The sequence below is a fragment of the Oncorhynchus kisutch genome, linkage group LG20, assembly GCF_002021735.2.
Source record: "Oncorhynchus kisutch isolate 150728-3 linkage group LG20, Okis_V2, whole genome shotgun sequence".
NCBI classification, from domain to species: domain Eukaryota; kingdom Metazoa; phylum Chordata; class Actinopteri; order Salmoniformes; family Salmonidae; genus Oncorhynchus; species Oncorhynchus kisutch.
In genome coordinates, this window is record NC_034193.2 from 767,560 (window position 1) to 785,205 (window position 17,646).

The 17,646-nt window shown below is 44.2% G+C and overlaps 1 protein-coding gene across 1 annotated transcript in view; it reads left to right on the plus strand.

Moving 5' to 3' along the window:
• Positions 1-17,646, plus strand: part of LOC109884963 (signal-induced proliferation-associated 1-like protein 2) — a gene marked incomplete in the record, with an annotated part of 384,885 nt that overhangs the window by 356,497 nt on the left and 10,742 nt on the right. Inside the window, 1 exon segment of the mRNA XM_031799971.1 lies at positions 14,101-14,218. Coding sequence (XP_031655831.1) covers positions 14,101-14,218 — 118 coding nt within the window.

Here is a 17,646-nt window from a genome sequence, read left to right on the forward strand (position 1 = left end):
CTCTAGCCAAGCTGTCTCTCTGTCTCTTTCTGTATCCTCTAGCCAAGCTGTCTCTCTCTGTCTCTTTCTGTAGCCTCTAGCCAAGCTGTCTCACTCTGTCTCTTTCTGTAGCCTCTAGCCAAGCTGTCTCCCTCTGTCTCTCTCTGTAGCCTCTAGCCAAGCTTTCTCTCTCTGTCTCTCTCTGTAGCCTCTAGCCAAGCTGTTTCCCTCTGTCTCTCTCTGTTGCCTCTAGCCAAGCTGTCTCTCTCTGTAGCCTCTAGCCAAGCTGTCTCTCTCTGTCTCTCTCTGTAGCCTCTAGCCAAGCTGTCTCTCTCTGTAGCCTCTAGCCAGCTGTCTCCCTCTGTCTGTCCCTGTAGCCTCTAGCCAAGCTGTCTCTCTCTGTAGCCTCTAGCCAAGCTGTCTCTCTCTGTCTCTTTCTGTAGCCTTTAGCCAAGCTGTCTCTCTGTCTCTTTCTGTATCCTCTAGCCAAGCTGTCTCTCTCTGTCTCTTTCTGTAGCCTCTAGCCAAGCTGTCTCTCTCTGTCTCTTTCTGTAGCCTCTAGCCAAGCTGTCTCTCTCTGTCTCTCTCTGTCTCTCTCTGTAGCCTCTAGCCAAGCTGTCTCCCTCTGTCTCTCCCTGTAGCCTCTAGCCAAGCTGTCTCTCTCTGTCTCTCTCTGTAGCCTCTAGCCAAGCTGTCTCTCTCTGTAGTCTCTAGCCAAGCTGTCTCCCTCTGTCTCTCTCTGTAGCCTCTAGCCAAGCTGTCTCTCTCTGTCTCTCTCTGTAGCCTCTAGCCAAGCTGTCTCTCTCTGTCTCTTTCTGTGTCCTCTAGCCAAGCTGTCTCTCTCTGTCTCCCTCTGTCTCTCTCTGTTTCCCTCTGTCTCTCTCTGTAGCCTCTAGCCAAGCTGTCTCTCTCTGTCTCTTTCTGTATACTCTAGCCAAGCTGTCTCCCTCTGTCTCTCTCTGTAGCCTCTAGCCAAGCTGTCTCCCCTGTAGCCTCTAGCCAAGCTGTCTCTCTCTGTCTCTTTCTGTAGCCTCTAGCCAAGCTGTCTCTCTCTGTAGCCTCTAGCCAGCTGTCTCCCTCTGTCTGTCTCTGTAGCCTCTATCCAAGCTGTCTCTCTCTGTAGCCTCTAGCCAAGCTGTCTCTCTCTGTTTCCCTCTGTCTCTCTCTGTAGCCTCTAGCCAAGCTGTCTCTCCCTGTAGCCTCTAGCCAAGCTGTCTCTCTCTGTCTCTCTCTGTAGCCTGTAGCCAAGCTGTCTCTCTCTGTCTCTCTCTGTAGCCTCTAGCCAAGCTGTCTCTCTCTGTAGCCTCTAGCCAGCTGTCTCCCTCTGTCTGTCTCTGTAGCCTCTAGCCAAGCTGTCTCTCTCTGTAGCCTCTAGCCAAGCTGTCTCTCTCTGTCTCTTTCTGTAGCCTCTAGCCAAGCTGTCTCTCTGTCTCTTTCTGTATCCTCTAGCCAAGCTGTTTCTCTCTGTCTCTTTCTGTAGGCTCTAGCCAAGCTGTCTCTCTCTGTCTCTTTCTGTAGCCTCAAGCCAAGCTGTCTCTCTCTGTCTCCCTCTGTCTCTCTTTGTAGCCTCTTGCCAAGCTGTCTCCCTCTGTCTCTCCTTGTAGCCTCTAGCCAAGCTGTCTCTCTCTGTCTCTCTCTGTAGCCTCTAGCCAAGCTGTCTCTCCCTGTAGCCTCTAGCCAAGCTGTCTCTCTCTGTCTCTCCCTGTAGCCTCTAGCCAAGCTGTCTCTCTCTGTCTCTCTCTGTAGCCTCTAGCCAAGCTGTCTCTCTCTGTAGCCTCTAGCCAGCTGTCTCCCTCTGTCTGTCTCTGTAGCCTCTAGCCAAGCTGTCTCTCTCTGTAGCCTCTAGCCAAGCTGTCTCTTTCTGTAGCCTCTAGCCAAGCTGTCTCTCTCTGTAGTCTCTAGCCAAGCTGTCTCCCTCTGTCTCTCTCTGTAGCCTCTAGCCAAGCTGTCTCTCTCTGTCTCTCTCTGTAGCCTCTAGCCAAGCTGTCTCTCTCTGTAGTCTCTAGCCAAGCTGTCTCCCTCTGTCTCTCTCTGTAGCCTCTAGCCAAGCTGTCTCTCTCTGTCTCTCTCTGTAGCCTCTAGCCAAGCTGTCTCTCTCTGTCTCTTTCTGTGTCCTCTAGCCAAGCTGTCTCTCTCTGTCTCCCTCTGTCTCTCTCTGTTTCCCTCTGTCTCTCTCTGTAGCCTCTAGCCAAGCTGTCTCTCTCTGTCTCTTTCTGTATACTCTAGCCAAGCTGTCTCCCTCTGTCTCTCTCTGTAGCCTCTAGCCAAGCTGTCTCCCCTGTAGCCTCTAGCCAAGCTGTCTCTCTCTGTCTCTTTCTGTAGCCTCTAGCCAAGCTGTCTCTCTCTGTAGCCTCTAGCCAGCTGTCTCCCTCTGTCTGTCTCTGTAGCCTCTATCCAAGCTGTCTCTCTCTGTAGCCTCTAGCCAAGCTGTCTCTCTCTGTTTCCCTCTGTCTCTCTCTGTAGCCTCTAGCCAAGCTGTCTCTCCCTGTAGCCTCTAGCCAAGCTGTCTCTCTCTGTCTCTCTCTGTAGCCTGTAGCCAAGCTGTCTCTCTCTGTCTCTCCCTGTAGCCTCTAGCCAAGCTGTCTCTCTCTGTCTCTCTCTGTAGCCTCTAGCCAAGCTGTCTCTCTCTGTAGCCTCTAGCCAGCTGTCTCCCTCTGTCTGTCTCTGTAGCCTCTAGCCAAGCTGTCTCTTTCTGTAGCCTCTAGCCAAGCTGTCTCTCTCTGTCTCTTTCTGTAGCCTCTAGCCAAGCTGTCTCTCTGTCTCTTTCTGTATCCTCTAGCCAAGCTGTTTCTCTCTGTCTCTTTCTGTAGGCTCTAGCCAAGCTGTCTCTCTCTGTCTCTTTCTGTAGCCTCTAGCCAAGCTGTCTCTCTCTGTCTCCCTCTGTCTCTCTTTGTAGCCTCTTGCCAAGCTGTCTCCCTCTGTCTCTCCTTGTAGCCTCTAGCCAAGCTGTCTCTCTCTGTCTCTCTCTGTAGCCTCTAGCCAAGCTGTCTCTCCCTGTAGCCTCTAGCCAAGCTGTCTCTCTCTGTCTCTCCCTGTAGCCTCTAGCCAAGCTGTCTCTCTCTGTCTCTCTCTGTAGCCTCTAGCCAAGCTGTCTCTCTCTGTAGCCTCTAGCCAGCTGTCTCCCTCTGTCTGTCTCTGTAGCCTCTAGCCAAGCTGTCTCTCTCTGTAGCCTCTAGCCAAGCTGTCTCTTTCTGTAGCCTCTAGCCAAGCTGTCTCTCCCTGTAGCCTCTAGCCAAGCTGTCTCTCTCTGTCTCTCCCTGTAGCCTCTAGCCAAGCTGTCTCTCTCTGTCTCTCTCTGTAGCCTCTAGCCAAGCTGTCTCTCTCTGTAGCCTCTAGCCAGCTGTCTCCCTCTGTCTGTCTCTGTAGCCTCTAGCCAAGCTGTCTCTCTCTGTAGCCTCTAGCCAAGCTGTCTCTCTCTGTAGCCTCTAGCCAGCTGTCTCCCTCTGTCTGTCTCTGTAGCCTCTAGCCAAGCTGTCTCTCTCTGTAGCCTCTAGCCAAGCTGTCTCTCTCTGTCTCTTTCTGTAGCCTCTAGCCAAGCTGTCTCTCTGTCTCTTTCTGTATCCTCTAGCCAAGCTGTTTCTCTCTGTCTCTTTCTGTAGGCTCTAGCCAAGCTGTCTCTCTCTGTCTCTTTCTGTAGCCTCTAGCCAAGCTGTCTCTCTCTGTCTCCCTCTGTCTCTCTTTGTAGCCTCTTGCCAAGCTGTCTCCCTCTGTCTCTCCTTGTAGCCTCTAGCCAAGCTGTCTCTCTCTGTCTCTCTCTGTAGCCTCTAGCCAAGCTGTCTCTCCCTGTAGCCTCTAGCCAAGCTGTCTCTCTCTGTCTCTCCCTATAGCCTCTAGCCAAGCTGTCTCTCTCTGTCTCTCTCTGTAGCCTCTAGCCAAGCTGTCTCTCTCTGTAGCCTCTAGCCAGCTGTCTCCCTCTGTCTGTCTCTGTAGCCTCTAGCCAAGCTGTCTCTCTCTGTAGCCTCTAGCCAAGCTGTCTCTTTCTGTAGCCTCTAGCCAAGCTGTCTCTCCCTGTAGCCTCTAGCCAAGCTGTCTCTCTCTGTCTCTCCCTGTAGCCTCTAGCCAAGCTGTCTCTCTCTGTCTCTCTCTGTAGCCTCTAGCCAAGCTGTCTCTCTCTGTAGCCTCTAGCCAGCTGTCTCCCTCTGTCTGTCTCTGTAGCCTCTAGCCAAGCTGTCTCTCTCTGTAGCCTCTAGCCAAGCTGTCTCTTTCTGTAGCCTCTAGCCAAGCTGTCTCTCTGTCTTTTTCTGTATCCTCTAGCCAAGCTGTCTCTCTCCGTCTCTTTCTGTAGCCTCTAGCCAAGCTGTCTCTCTCTGTCTCTCTCTGTAGCCTCTAGCCAAGCTGTCTCTCTCTGTAGCCTCTAGCCAGCTGTCTCCCTCTGTCTGTCTCTGTAGCCTCTAGCCAAGCTGTCTCTCTCTGTAGCCTCTAGCCAAGCTGTCTCTCTCTGTAGCCTCTAGCCAAGCTGTCTCTCTCTGTCTCTTTCTGTAGCCTCTAGCCAAGCTGTCTCCCTCTGTCTCTCTCTGTAGCCTCTAGCCAAGCTGTCTCTCTCTGTCTCTCTCTGTCTCTCTCTGTAGCCTCTAGCCAAGCTGTCTCTCTCTGTCTCTTTCTGTATCCTCTAGCCAAGCTGTCTCTCCCTGTGTCCCTCTGTCTCTCTCTGTAGCCTCTAGCCAAGCTGTCTCTCTCTGTTTCCCTCTGTCTCTCTCTGTAGCCTCTAGCCAAGCTGTCTCTCCCTGTAGCCTCTAGCCAAGCTGTCTCTCTCTGTCTCTCCCTGTAGCCTCTAGCCAAGCTGTCTCTCTCTGTCTCTCTCTGTAGCCTCTAGCCAAGCTGTCTCTCTCTGTCTCCCTCTGTCTCTCTCTGTAGCCTCTAGCCAAGCTGTCTCTCTCTGTCTGTCTCTGTAGCCTCTAGCCAAGCTGTCTCTCTCTGTCTCTCTCTGTGGCCTCCAGCCAAGCTGTCTCTCTGTCTCTCTCTGTGGTCTCTAGCCAAGCTGTCTCTGTCTCTCTCTGTCTAGCCAAGCTGTCTCTCTCTCTCTAGCCAAGCTGTCTCTCTCTGTCTCTCTCTGTGGTCTCTAGCTAGCTGTCTCCCTCTGTCTGTCTCTGTGGCCTCTAGCCAAGCTGTCTCTCTCTGTAGCCTCTAGCCAGCTGTCTCTGTCTCTCTCTGTAGCCTCTAGCCAAGCTGTCCCCCTCTGTTTCCCTCTGTCTGTCTCTGTGGCCTCTAGCCAAGCTGTCTCTCTCTGTCTGTCTCTGTGGCCTCTAGCCAAGCTGTCTCTCTCTGTAGCCTCTAGCCAAGCTCTCTCTCTCTCTCTCCCTCTTTTTGTATCTTCCTCTTTTCAATACTCTGCCGTCTCTCCCTCTCTTTAATATCCCTCCTCTATTCAATACTCTGCCGTCTCTCCCTCTCTTTAATATCCCTCCTCTATTCAATACTCTGCCGTCTCTCCCTCTCTTTAATATCCCTCCTCTATTCAATACTCTGCCGTCTCTCCCTCTCTTTAATATCCCTCCTCTATTCAATACTCTGCCGTCTCTCCCTCTCTTTAATATCCCTCCTCTATTCAATACTCTGCCGTCTCTCCCTCTCTTTAATATCCCTCCTCTATTCAATACTCTGCCGTCTCTCCCTCTCTTTAATATCCCTCCTCTATTCAATACTCTGCCGTCTCTCCCTCTCTTTAATATTCCTCCTCTATTCAATACTCTGCCGTCTCTCTCTCTATTTAATATCCTTCCTCTAATCAGTCCTCTGCCTTCTCTTTGTGGCTCCCTCTCTTCAATACTCTCTCACAGAAACCATCTCTCTAGTCTACGCGGGTTACAGGCTATTCTGTTGTTTGATTGCCGTCCAGGAATATGGAACATGTAAATGCCTGAAAAGGAATCTGCTTTTCAAAGCAGCCTTTCTGTTATGTGAGTGCCAGACTCAGTCAATGGTTCCATCACAAATGGCACCTTAGTCCCTATAGGTCCTGATTAAAAGCAGTGCACTACTGGGCTCTATGAGAGCCCTATGGGTCCTGGTCAACAGTAGTCCACTATATAGAGCCCTGTGGGTCCTGGTCAACAGTAGTCCACTATATAGAGCCCTATGGGTCCTGGTCAACAGTAGTCCACTATCAAATCAAATCAAATTGAATTATATAGCCTTTCGTACATCAGCTGATATCTCAGTTCTGTACAGAAACCCAGCCTAAAACTCCAAACAGCAAGCAATGCAGGTGTTTAAGCACGTTGGCTAGGAAAAACTCCCTATAAAGGCCAAAACCTAGGAAGAAACCTAAAGAGGAAACAGGCTATGTGGGGTGGCCAGTCCTCTTCTGGCTGTGCCGGGTTGAGATTATAACAGAACATGGCCAAGATGTTCAAATGTTCATACATGACCAGCAGGGTCAAATAATAATAATCACAGTAGTTGTCGAGGTTGCAACAAGTCAGCACCTCAGGAGTAAATGTCAGTTGGCTTTTCATAGCTGATCATTAAAAGTATCTCTACCACTCCTGCTGTTTCTAGAGAGTTGAAAACAGCAGGTCTGGGACAGGTAGCACTTCCGGTGAACAAGTCAGGATTCCATAGCCGCAGGCATAACAGTTGAAACTGGAGCAGCAACACGGCCAGGTGGACTGGGGACAGCAAGGAGTCATCATGTCAGGTAGTCCTGAGGCATGGTCCTAGGGTTCAGGTCCTTCGAGAGAAAGAAGGAGGGAAAGAGAGAATTAGAGAGAGAATACTTAAATTCACACAGGACACCGGATAAGACAGGAGAAGTACTCCAGATATAACAAACTGACCCTACCCCCCCGACACATAAACTACTGCAGCATAAATACTGGAGCCTGAGACAGGAGGGGTCAGGAGACACTGTGGCCCCATCCGATGATACCCCCGGACAGGGCCAAACAGGAAGGATATAACCCTACCCACTTTGCCAAAGCACAGCCCCCACACCACTAGAAGGATATCTTCAACCACCAACTTACCATCCTGAGACAAGGCCGAGTATAGCCCACAAAAATCTCTGCCACGGCACAACCCAAGGGGGGGCGCCAACCCAGACAGGAAGATCACATCAGTGACTCAACCCACTCAAGTGGCGCACCCCTCCTAGGGACGGCATGAATGAGCACCAGTAAGCCAGTGACTCAGCCCCTGTAATAGGGTTAGAGGCAGAGAATCCCAGTGATAAGAGGGGAACCGGCCAGGCAGAGACAGCAAGGGCATTTCGTTGCTCCAGAGCCTTTCCGTTCACCTTCCCACTCCTGGGCCAGACTACACTCAATCATATGACCCACTGAAGAGATGAGTCTTCGGTAAGGACTTAAAGGTTGAGATCGAGTTTGCGTCTCTGATATGGGTAGGCTGACCGTTCCATAAAAATGGAGCTCTATAGGACAAAGCCCTGCCTCCAGCTGTTTGCTTAGAAATTATAGGGACAATTAGGAGGCCTGCGTCTTGTGACCGTAGCGTACGTGTAGGTATGTACGGCAGGACCAAATCAGAGAGATAGGTAGGAGCAAGCCCATGTAGTGCTTTGTAGGTTAGCAGTAAAACCTTGAAATCAGCCCTTGCCTTGACAGGAAGCCAGTGTAGAGAGGCTAGCACTGGAGTAATATGATCAAATGTTTTGGTTCTAGTCAGGATTCTAGCAGCCGTATTTAGCACTAACTGAAGTTTATTTAGTGCTTTATCCGGGTAGCCGGAAAGTAGAGCATTGCAGTAGTCTAACCTAGAAGTGACAAAAGCATGGATTAATTTTTCTGTATCATTTTTGAACAGAAAGTTTCAAATTTTTGCACTGTTACGTAGATGGAAAAAAGCTGTCCTTGAAACAGTCTTGATATGTTCGTCAAAAGAGAGATCAGTGTCCAGAGTAACGCCGAGGTCCTTCACAGTTTTATTTGAGACGACTGTACAACCATTAAGATTAATTGTCAGATTCAACAGAAGATCTCTTTGTTTCTTGGGACCTAGAACAAGCATCTCTGTTTTGTCCGAGTTTAAAAGTAGAAAGTTTGCAGCCATCCACTTCCTTATGTCTGAAACACAGGCTTCTAGCGAGGGCAATTTTTGATCTTCACCATGTTTCATTGAAATCTACAGCTGTGTGTCATCCGCATAGCAGTGAAAGTTAACATTATGTTTTCGAATGACATCCCCAAGAGGTAAAATATATAATGAAAACAATACTGGTCCTAAAATGGAACCTTGAGGAACACCGAAATGTACAGTTATTTGTCAGAAGGCAAACAATTCACAGAGACAAACGGCTTCGGTATGATGCCATTAAATGGTAATTTACCACCTTCACAAGTGCAGTCTCAGTGCTATGATGGGCTCTAAAACTAGACTGAAGCATTTCGTATACATTGTTTGTCTTCAGGAAGGCAGAGAGTTGCTGCGCAACAGCCGTTTCAAATTTTTTTGAGAGGATTGAAAGATTCGATATAGGCCGATCGTTTTTTATATTTTCTGGGTCAAGGTCTGGCCTTTTCAAGAGAGGCTTTATTACTGCCACTTTTAGTGAGTTTGGTACACATCCGGTGGATAGAGAGCCGTTTATTATGTTCAACATAGGAGGGCCAAGCACAGGAAGCAGCTCTTTCAGTAGTTTAGTTGGAATTGGGTCCAGTATGCAGCTTGAAGGTTTAGAGGCCATGATTATTTTCATCATTGTGTCAAGCGATATAGTACTAAAATACTTGAGTGTCTCTCTTGATCCTAGGTCCTGGCAGAGTTGTGCAGACTCAGGCCAACTGAGCTTTGGAGGAATACGCAGATTTAAAGAGGAGTCCATAATTTGCTTTCTAATAATCTTGATCTTTTCCTCAAAGAAGTTAATGAATTTGTAACTGCTGAAGTGAAAGCCATCCTCACTTGGGTAATGCTGCTTTTTAGTTAGCTTTGCGACAGTATCAAAAATACATTTTGGATTGTTCTTATTTTCCTCAATTAAGTTGGAAAAATAGGATGATCGAGCAGCAGTAAGGGCTCTACGGTACTGCACGGTACTGTCTTTCAAAGCTAGTCGGAAGACTTCCAGTTTGGTGTGGCGCCATTTCCCTTCCAAATTTCTGGAAGCTTGCTTCAGAGCTTGGGTATTTTCTGTATACCAGGGAGCTAGTTTGTTATGAGAAATGTTTTTAGTTTTTAGGGGTGCAACTGCATCTAGGGTATTGCACAAGATTAAATTGAGTTCCTCAGTCAGGTGGTTAACTGATTTTTGTCCTCTGACGTCCTTGGGTAGGCAGAGGGAGTCTGGAAGGGCACCAAGGAATCTTTGTGTTGTCTGTGAATTTATAGCACGACTTTTGATGCTCCTTGGTTGGGGTCTGAGCAGATTATTTGTTGCAATTGCAAACGTAATAAAATGGTGGTCCGATAGTCCAGGATTATGAGGAAAAACATTAAGATCCACAACATTTATTCCATGGGACAAAACTAGGTCCAGAGTATGACTGTGACAGTGAGTAGGTCCGGAGACATGTTGGACAAAACCCACTGAGTCGATGATAGCTCTGAAAGCCTTTTGGATTGGGTCTGTGGACTTTTCCATGTGAATATTAAAGTCACCAAAAATGTGAATATTATCTGCTATGACTACAACGTCCGATAGGAATTCAGGGAACTCAATGAGGAATGCTGTATATGGCCCAGGAGGCCTGTAAACAGCAGCTATAAGTGATTGAGTAGGCTGCATAGATTTCATGACAAGGAGCTGAAAAGACAAAAGCATATATTTTTTTTGTAAATTGAAATTTTTTGTCGTAAATGTTAGCAACACCTCCGCCTTTGCGGGATGCACGGGGGATATGGTCACTAGTGTAACCAGGAGGTGAGGCCTCATTTAACACAGTAAATTCATCAGGCTTAAGCCATGTTTCAGTCAGGCCAACCACATCAAGATTACGATCAGTGATCAGTTCATTGACTATAATTGCCTTTGAAGTAAGGGATCTAACATTAAGTTGCCCTATTTTGAGATGTGTGGTATCACGATCTCTTTCAATAATGACAGGAATGGAGGAGGTCTTTATCTTAGTGAGATTGCTAAGGCGAACACTGCCATGTTTAGTTTTGCCCAACCCAGGTCGAGGCACAGACACGGTCTCAATGGGGAGCTGACTACACTGATTGTGCTAGTGGCAGACTCCACTAAGCTGGCAGGCTGGCTAATATCAGATAGCTTTTCATATGTTTCTAGTGTTTCTTTCTGACAATGAAATCCATAAAAAAGGAGATGAGCTGACTACACTGACTGTTGTCATGATGTTGGCCTCTTTGGGTATAGCAACCCCAACCCCCTCTCCCTGCCTCCCTCCTTCAACTAGGCTGCTGTGATCAGAGGTCGTAGATTCCTGAGAAAACCTCCTCATGGACACACAGTATAGAGAGAGTAGATTTTCATGGAGTACAAAGGAATTTTTTCCACCTCACAGAACTTGAGGTATGAACAAATTTCATGTTCCGGAGAAAGTATAAAAGATCGGTGAACAATCCAGCTACGAACTGGTCCATTTGTCACAACTTGGGGAAGCTCATGGGAGACGGTGTGGCCACATTACCATAACGCTGTTTATATAATAGCCTCAGATATGAGGTTTACATCTAATTGTTGTATAAGATGAATGAGTGACTATGATACTGTTTATATAATAGACTCAGATATGAGGTTTACATCTAATTGTTGTAGAAGATGAATGAGTGAGTATGATACTGTTTGTAAAATGGTGTAATATGATTGTGGACTATTTAATGAAGAAAAATACAATTCCCTTTTGATTTGAAATAAATCAGAGGACCGCCCCTGAGCCCAGTTAGGGTCAGACATCCTGGGACAGCCCTCTTCGGCCCTTCCGAATAAAACCCCCACTCGGGTTTTCGATCAGCAGACCGAGCTTACCTCAATTACGAGATGGCTAAAGGTTGCAGACCATGTTTTTCTCCATTAGGAGGACAAAGGTTGTAGACCATTGCTGAATCTTTTAACCATACCACGTGGTTAAACTCTTAGACTATCGATACCGACAGAATAAGAACAAGTCTTTGATATTAATTACTATTCTGCAGCTAGGAATTCGGTATCATTGAACACGAAGAACTACAACCGCCGAAACATCCATTCTATAACGAATGTCACTCTGAACAATCCCCTCTAACCACAACCGAGAGAGAGAGGGAGAGAGACGGACATTTCTACAAAAGAAATTCACTTTTCACCAGCGATCAAGACAACACATTGAGCGTAAATATATATATTGTTTGCAATTGTTCTCGAATGACTGAGCGTTCATGTGTAAAGGATTAGCATTTCAATTGTTATAATTGTAACTCTGTAGTGACTTCTTAGTCGACCCCAACTTCCCCTTTTGTCTAACAAGCCGCCATGCCAGTTTAGCCCACTAGGGGCACAATCTCCTGTCATTTCATGTAACCACATTTACCTTGTTTGTTTGTTTGTTTATGCATTTCTGTGAATTACTTAGTTAGTAATAAAGAAATTATTTAAGACAATTGATGTATGGATGACTCATAGTGAAGACTGGGTTTGTGCAGATAACCAACAATTTACGAAGTTTGGAATGAGACTAACGTGAGGTAAAGTAAATAATGAATTATTCGAAGACTAATTGATCAGATAAAATATCTGAAAAGTTGTTTTAGGAAATGATAACTTTGTAATCTAAATATTTTTCCTTGGTGCCCCGACTTCCTTCGTTATTACGGTTACATGAATAATCAGTCTAATCGTGTAATAACTAATTACAGAGAATCTTTGATAAAAAAAACTATCAGTCTTTAAGTTAAAATAATAGTATAATAATAATAGTAAAGACACGGCAGACTCCACTAAGCTGGCAGGCTGGCTAACAGCCTGCTGCCTGGCCTGCACCCTATCTCATTGTGGAGCTAGAGGAGTTAGAGCCCTGTCTATATTGGTAGATAGGATGAGAGCACCCTTCCATCTAGGATGGAGTCCGTCACTCCTCAGCAGGCCAGGTTTGGTCCTGTTTGTGGGTGCGTCCCAGAAAGAGGGCCAATTATCTACAAATTCTATATTTTGGGAGGGGCAGAAAAGAGTTTTCAACCAGCGATTGAGTTGTGAGACTCTGCTGTAGAGCTCATCACTCCCCCTAACTGGGAGGGGGCCAGAGACAATTACTCAATGCCGACATATCTTTCTAGATGATTTACACGCTGAAGCTATGTTGCGCTTGGTGACCTCTGTCTGTTTCATCCTAACATTGTTGGTGCCGACGTGGATAACAATATCTCTATATGCTCTACACTCACCAGTTTTAGCTTTAGCCAGCACCATCTTCAGATTAGCCTTAACGTCGGTAGCCCTGCCCCCTGGTAAACAGTGTATGATCGCTGGATGATTCGTTTTAAGTCTAATAATGCAGGTAATGGAGTCACCAATGACTAGGGTTTTCAATTTGTCAGAGCTAATGGTGGGAAACCTCGGCGTCTCAGACCCCGTAACGGGAGGAGTAGAGACAAGAGAAGGCTCAGCCTCTGACTCTGACTTGCTGCTTAATGGGGAGAACTGGTTAAAAGTTCCTGTCGGCTGAATGAGCGACACCGGTTGAGCATTCCTACAGCATTTCCCTCCAGAAACCGTGAGAAAGTTGTCCGGCTGTGGGGACCATGCGAGGGGATTTATACTAACGTTACTATCTGTACTTACTAGTGGCACAGACGCTGTTTCATCCTTTCCTACACTGAAATTACCCTTGCCTAACGATTGTGTCTGAAGCTGGGCTTGTAGCACGGCTATCCTCGCCGTAAGGAGATCGTTCTCCTGTATATTATGAGTACAGCGACTGCAATTAGAAGGCACCATGTTAATGTTACTACTTAGCTTCGGCTGTTGGAGGTCCTGTGTCCAGATAAAGCGTCCGGAGTGAAAAAGTTGAGTGAGGAAAATAGAGAATAGTTGGCCATTTCAGACACACTCAGTGTTACAGACAGGGGCTTTTGTCTCAGAGATGTGGTTTGATTTGAGTCTACATTTATGGGATATTCTCTTTAAAGCATTAAAGCATTAATCAGCAGTTGAAACAATAACCAACCCGACTTCCACCCCTGTTTCAGTAAAAAGCTGAGGGATGGAGCTGGAGAAATGTAACCCCTCTCCTAGATAGAGCCAATGACTGACCATCCATGAATTCACAATGCTAGTTTTAAACATGTTTTAAGGCTCTGCAGTGTTGTTTTCAACTACATTGTTTACAAACATTAGAGTTAACAAGCTTCTATTTTGGGTTCTGATAGAATGTGACTGTTAAACTAAGCTGCTGAGGCATTTCATAGTTATATTATTCCACAATCAATGGTTGTTTTTCATTAATACAGAAGTCCAACAATGGATGGAGCAACTACAGATTGCCCCTTTAATCTGCTTCTATTAATTATGCAGATGCCTTGATGTGGAGTTTCATACTGGAGGGAGGATGAGAGGGGGAGGACAGGGACAGAGAGATCGACTAGAGCTGTTCTCATGGTAAGGTAACTTACCAAGTCAGTGTTTTCCGTTGGGAGAAAAGCAGGCTTAGAGCTGTTCTGGTGTAGGCCTAGAACACGCATGACTACAGCCTGACAGACCACTATGTAATCTAGACCTTCTAGGAGCCAAGCAGCTGGCTCTTCAGACACAGAGGGAGAGGAGAGGAGAGGAGAGGAGAGGAGAGGAGAGGAGAGGAGAGGAGAGGAGAGGAGAGGAGAGGAGAGGAGAGGAGAGGAGAGGAGAGGAGAGGAGAGGAGAGGAGAGGAGAGGAGAGGAGAGGAGAGGAGAGGAGAGGAGAGGAGAGGAGAGGAGAGGAGAGGAGAGGAGAGGAGAGGAGAGGAGAGGAGAGGAGAGGAGAGGAGAGGAGAGGAGAGGAGAGGAGAGGAGAGGAGACCATTTATTTATAATTATCTAAATATTAAAACACAATTTATTTAAAATAATCTATTTATTAAAACCCAATTTATTTAAAATAATCTATATAATAAAACCCAATTTACCTAAAGTATTCTGTAAAATAATTTAACTGTCTTTATGGTTATATATTGTTGATTGGAGATTGTTACAGATGCGTGCAAACATTAACAATATTGTGATTGAGCCTGTTTCCTGCTTGCTGTGTGTCCCAGACCAGCGGGTGGCGTCTTTCTGCACCATGACAGATATGCAGAGGGCCGAGGCGCTCCAAATCTCACAGGAACTGACCAGACGCGTGGCTGCAGCTGAGGGGGCCGCCCTAGAGGCAGGGTGAGAGCCTCATCACTTGTAATACACATACCATATCGTACTATACTACACCATACCATACTATACTACACCATACCATACTATACCATACTATACCATACCACACCATACCATACTATACTATACTATACTATACTATACCATGCCATACTATACTACACCATACCATACTATACCACACCATTCCGTACCATACTATACTAAACCATACCATACTATACCATACTATAATATACCATACCATACCATACTATACCATACTTTACTATACCATACTATTTCATATTATACCATACCACATCATATCATACTATAGCATACCATACTATGTCATACTATACCATACCATACTATACCATACCACATCATATCATGCTATAGCATACCATACGATGTCATACTATACCATACCATACTATACCATACCACATCATATCATGCTATAGCATACCATACAATGTCATACTATACCACACCATACTATATCACACTATACTATACCATACCATACTATACCATACCATACTATACCATACCATACTATACCATACCACATCATACCATACTATACCATACCATACTATACCATACTATACCATACCACATATCATACTATAGCATACCATACTATATTATACCATACCATACCATACTATACCATACCCTACTATACCATACCACACCATACCATACTATACTATACCATGCCATACTATACTACACCATACCATACTATACCACACCATGCCGTACCATACTATACTAAACCATACCATACTATACCATACTATAATATACCATACCATACCATTCTATACCATACTATACTATACCATGCCACATTATACCATACTATACTACACCATACCATACTATACTATACCATACCATACTATAAAATACCATAGCATACTATATCACACTATACCATAGCATGCCATACTATATCATACTATACCATACCATACCATACTATACTATACCATAGCATACTATATCATACTATACCATAGCATGCCATACTATATCATACTATACAATACCATACTATACCATACTTTACTTTACCATACTATATCATATTATACCATACCACATCATATCATACTATAGCATACCATACTATGTCATACTATACCATACCATACTATACCATACCACATCATATCATGCTATAGCATACCATACTATGTCATACTATACCATACCATACTATACCATACCACATCATATCATGCTATAGCATACCATACTATGTCATACTATACCATACCATACTATACCATACCACATCATATCATGCTATAGCATACCATACAATGTCATACTATACCACACCATACTATATCACACTATACTATACCATACCATACTATACCATACCATACTATACCATACCACATCATACCATACTATACCATACCATACTATACCATACCACATATCATACTATAGCATACCATACTATATTATACCATACCATACCATACTATACCATACCCTACTATACCATACCATACTATACCATACCAAATCATACCATTCTATGCCATGCCATGCCATACCATACTATACCATGCGATGCTATACCATACTATACTATACCATATCATACTATACTATACCATAACATGCCACACTATACCATACTATACTATACCATACCATACTATAAAATACCATACATCATGTCACATCACATCATATTGAAATATACCATACTATACCAGTCTATACCATACCATACTATACTATACCATAGCATGCCATACCATATCATACTATACCATACTATACTATACCATACTATACGATACCATACTATACCATACTATATTATACCATATCATACTATACTATACCATAACATGCCACACTATACCATACTATACTATATCATACCATACTATAAAATACCATACATCATGTCACATCACATCATATCGAAATATACCATACTATACCAGTCTATAAGATACCATACTATAATATACCATAGCATGTCATACCATATCATACTATACCATACTATGTCATACTATACGATACCATACTATACCATACTATATTATACCATATCATACTATACTATACCATAACATGCCACACTATACCATACTATACTATACCATACCATAATATAAAATACCATACATCATGTCACATCACATCATATCGAAATATACAATACTATACCAGTCTATACCATACCATACTATACTATACCATAGCATGCCATACCATATCATACTATACCATACTATGTCATACTATACGATACCATACCCTACCATACCACATCATACCATACTATACCATACCACATCATGTCATACTATAGCGTACCATACTATACCATACTATATAATACCATACCATACTATACCATACTATGCTACACCTTACTATGCCATACCATACTATACCATACCATGCCACACTATACCATACTATACTACACCATACCATACTATACTATACCATGCCATACTATAAAATACCATACTATACCACATCATATCGTACTATATCATACTATACCATACCATACTCTGCCATACTATACCATACCACATCATACCATACCATGCCACATACTATACCATACTATATTACACCATACTATACTATACCATACTATACCATACCATACCATACTATGCTATACCATACCATGCCACGCTATACCATACTATACTACACCATACCATACTATACAACACCATACTATACCACATCATATCGTACTACACCATACTATACCATACTATACCATACCATACAATACTATACCATAGCATGCCAAACTATACCATACTATACTATGCCATAGTATACCATACCATGCTATGTCATACTATACCATACCATACTATACCATACCACATCATATCATACTATGACATACCATACTATACGATACCGAACCCTACTATACTGTTCCATACTATACTATACCATACCGTACTATACGATAATATACTATAACACACCATATTATACCATACCATACCATACTATACTATACCATACCATACTATACAATAATATACTATAACACACAATACTATACTAGAGCATACTATATTATACCATACCATACTATACCATACCACATCATATCATACTATACCATACCATACTATACGATACCATACCATACCCTACTATACTGTACCATACTATACCATGCCGTACTATACTATACCATACCACATCATATCATACTATACCATACCATACTATACCATATCATACTATACCATATTATACCATACCATACTATACCATACCACATCATATCATACTATACCATACCATACTATACGATACCATACCATACCCTACTATACTGTACCATACTATACCATGCCGTACTATACTATACCATACCACATCATATCATACTATACCATACCATACTATAC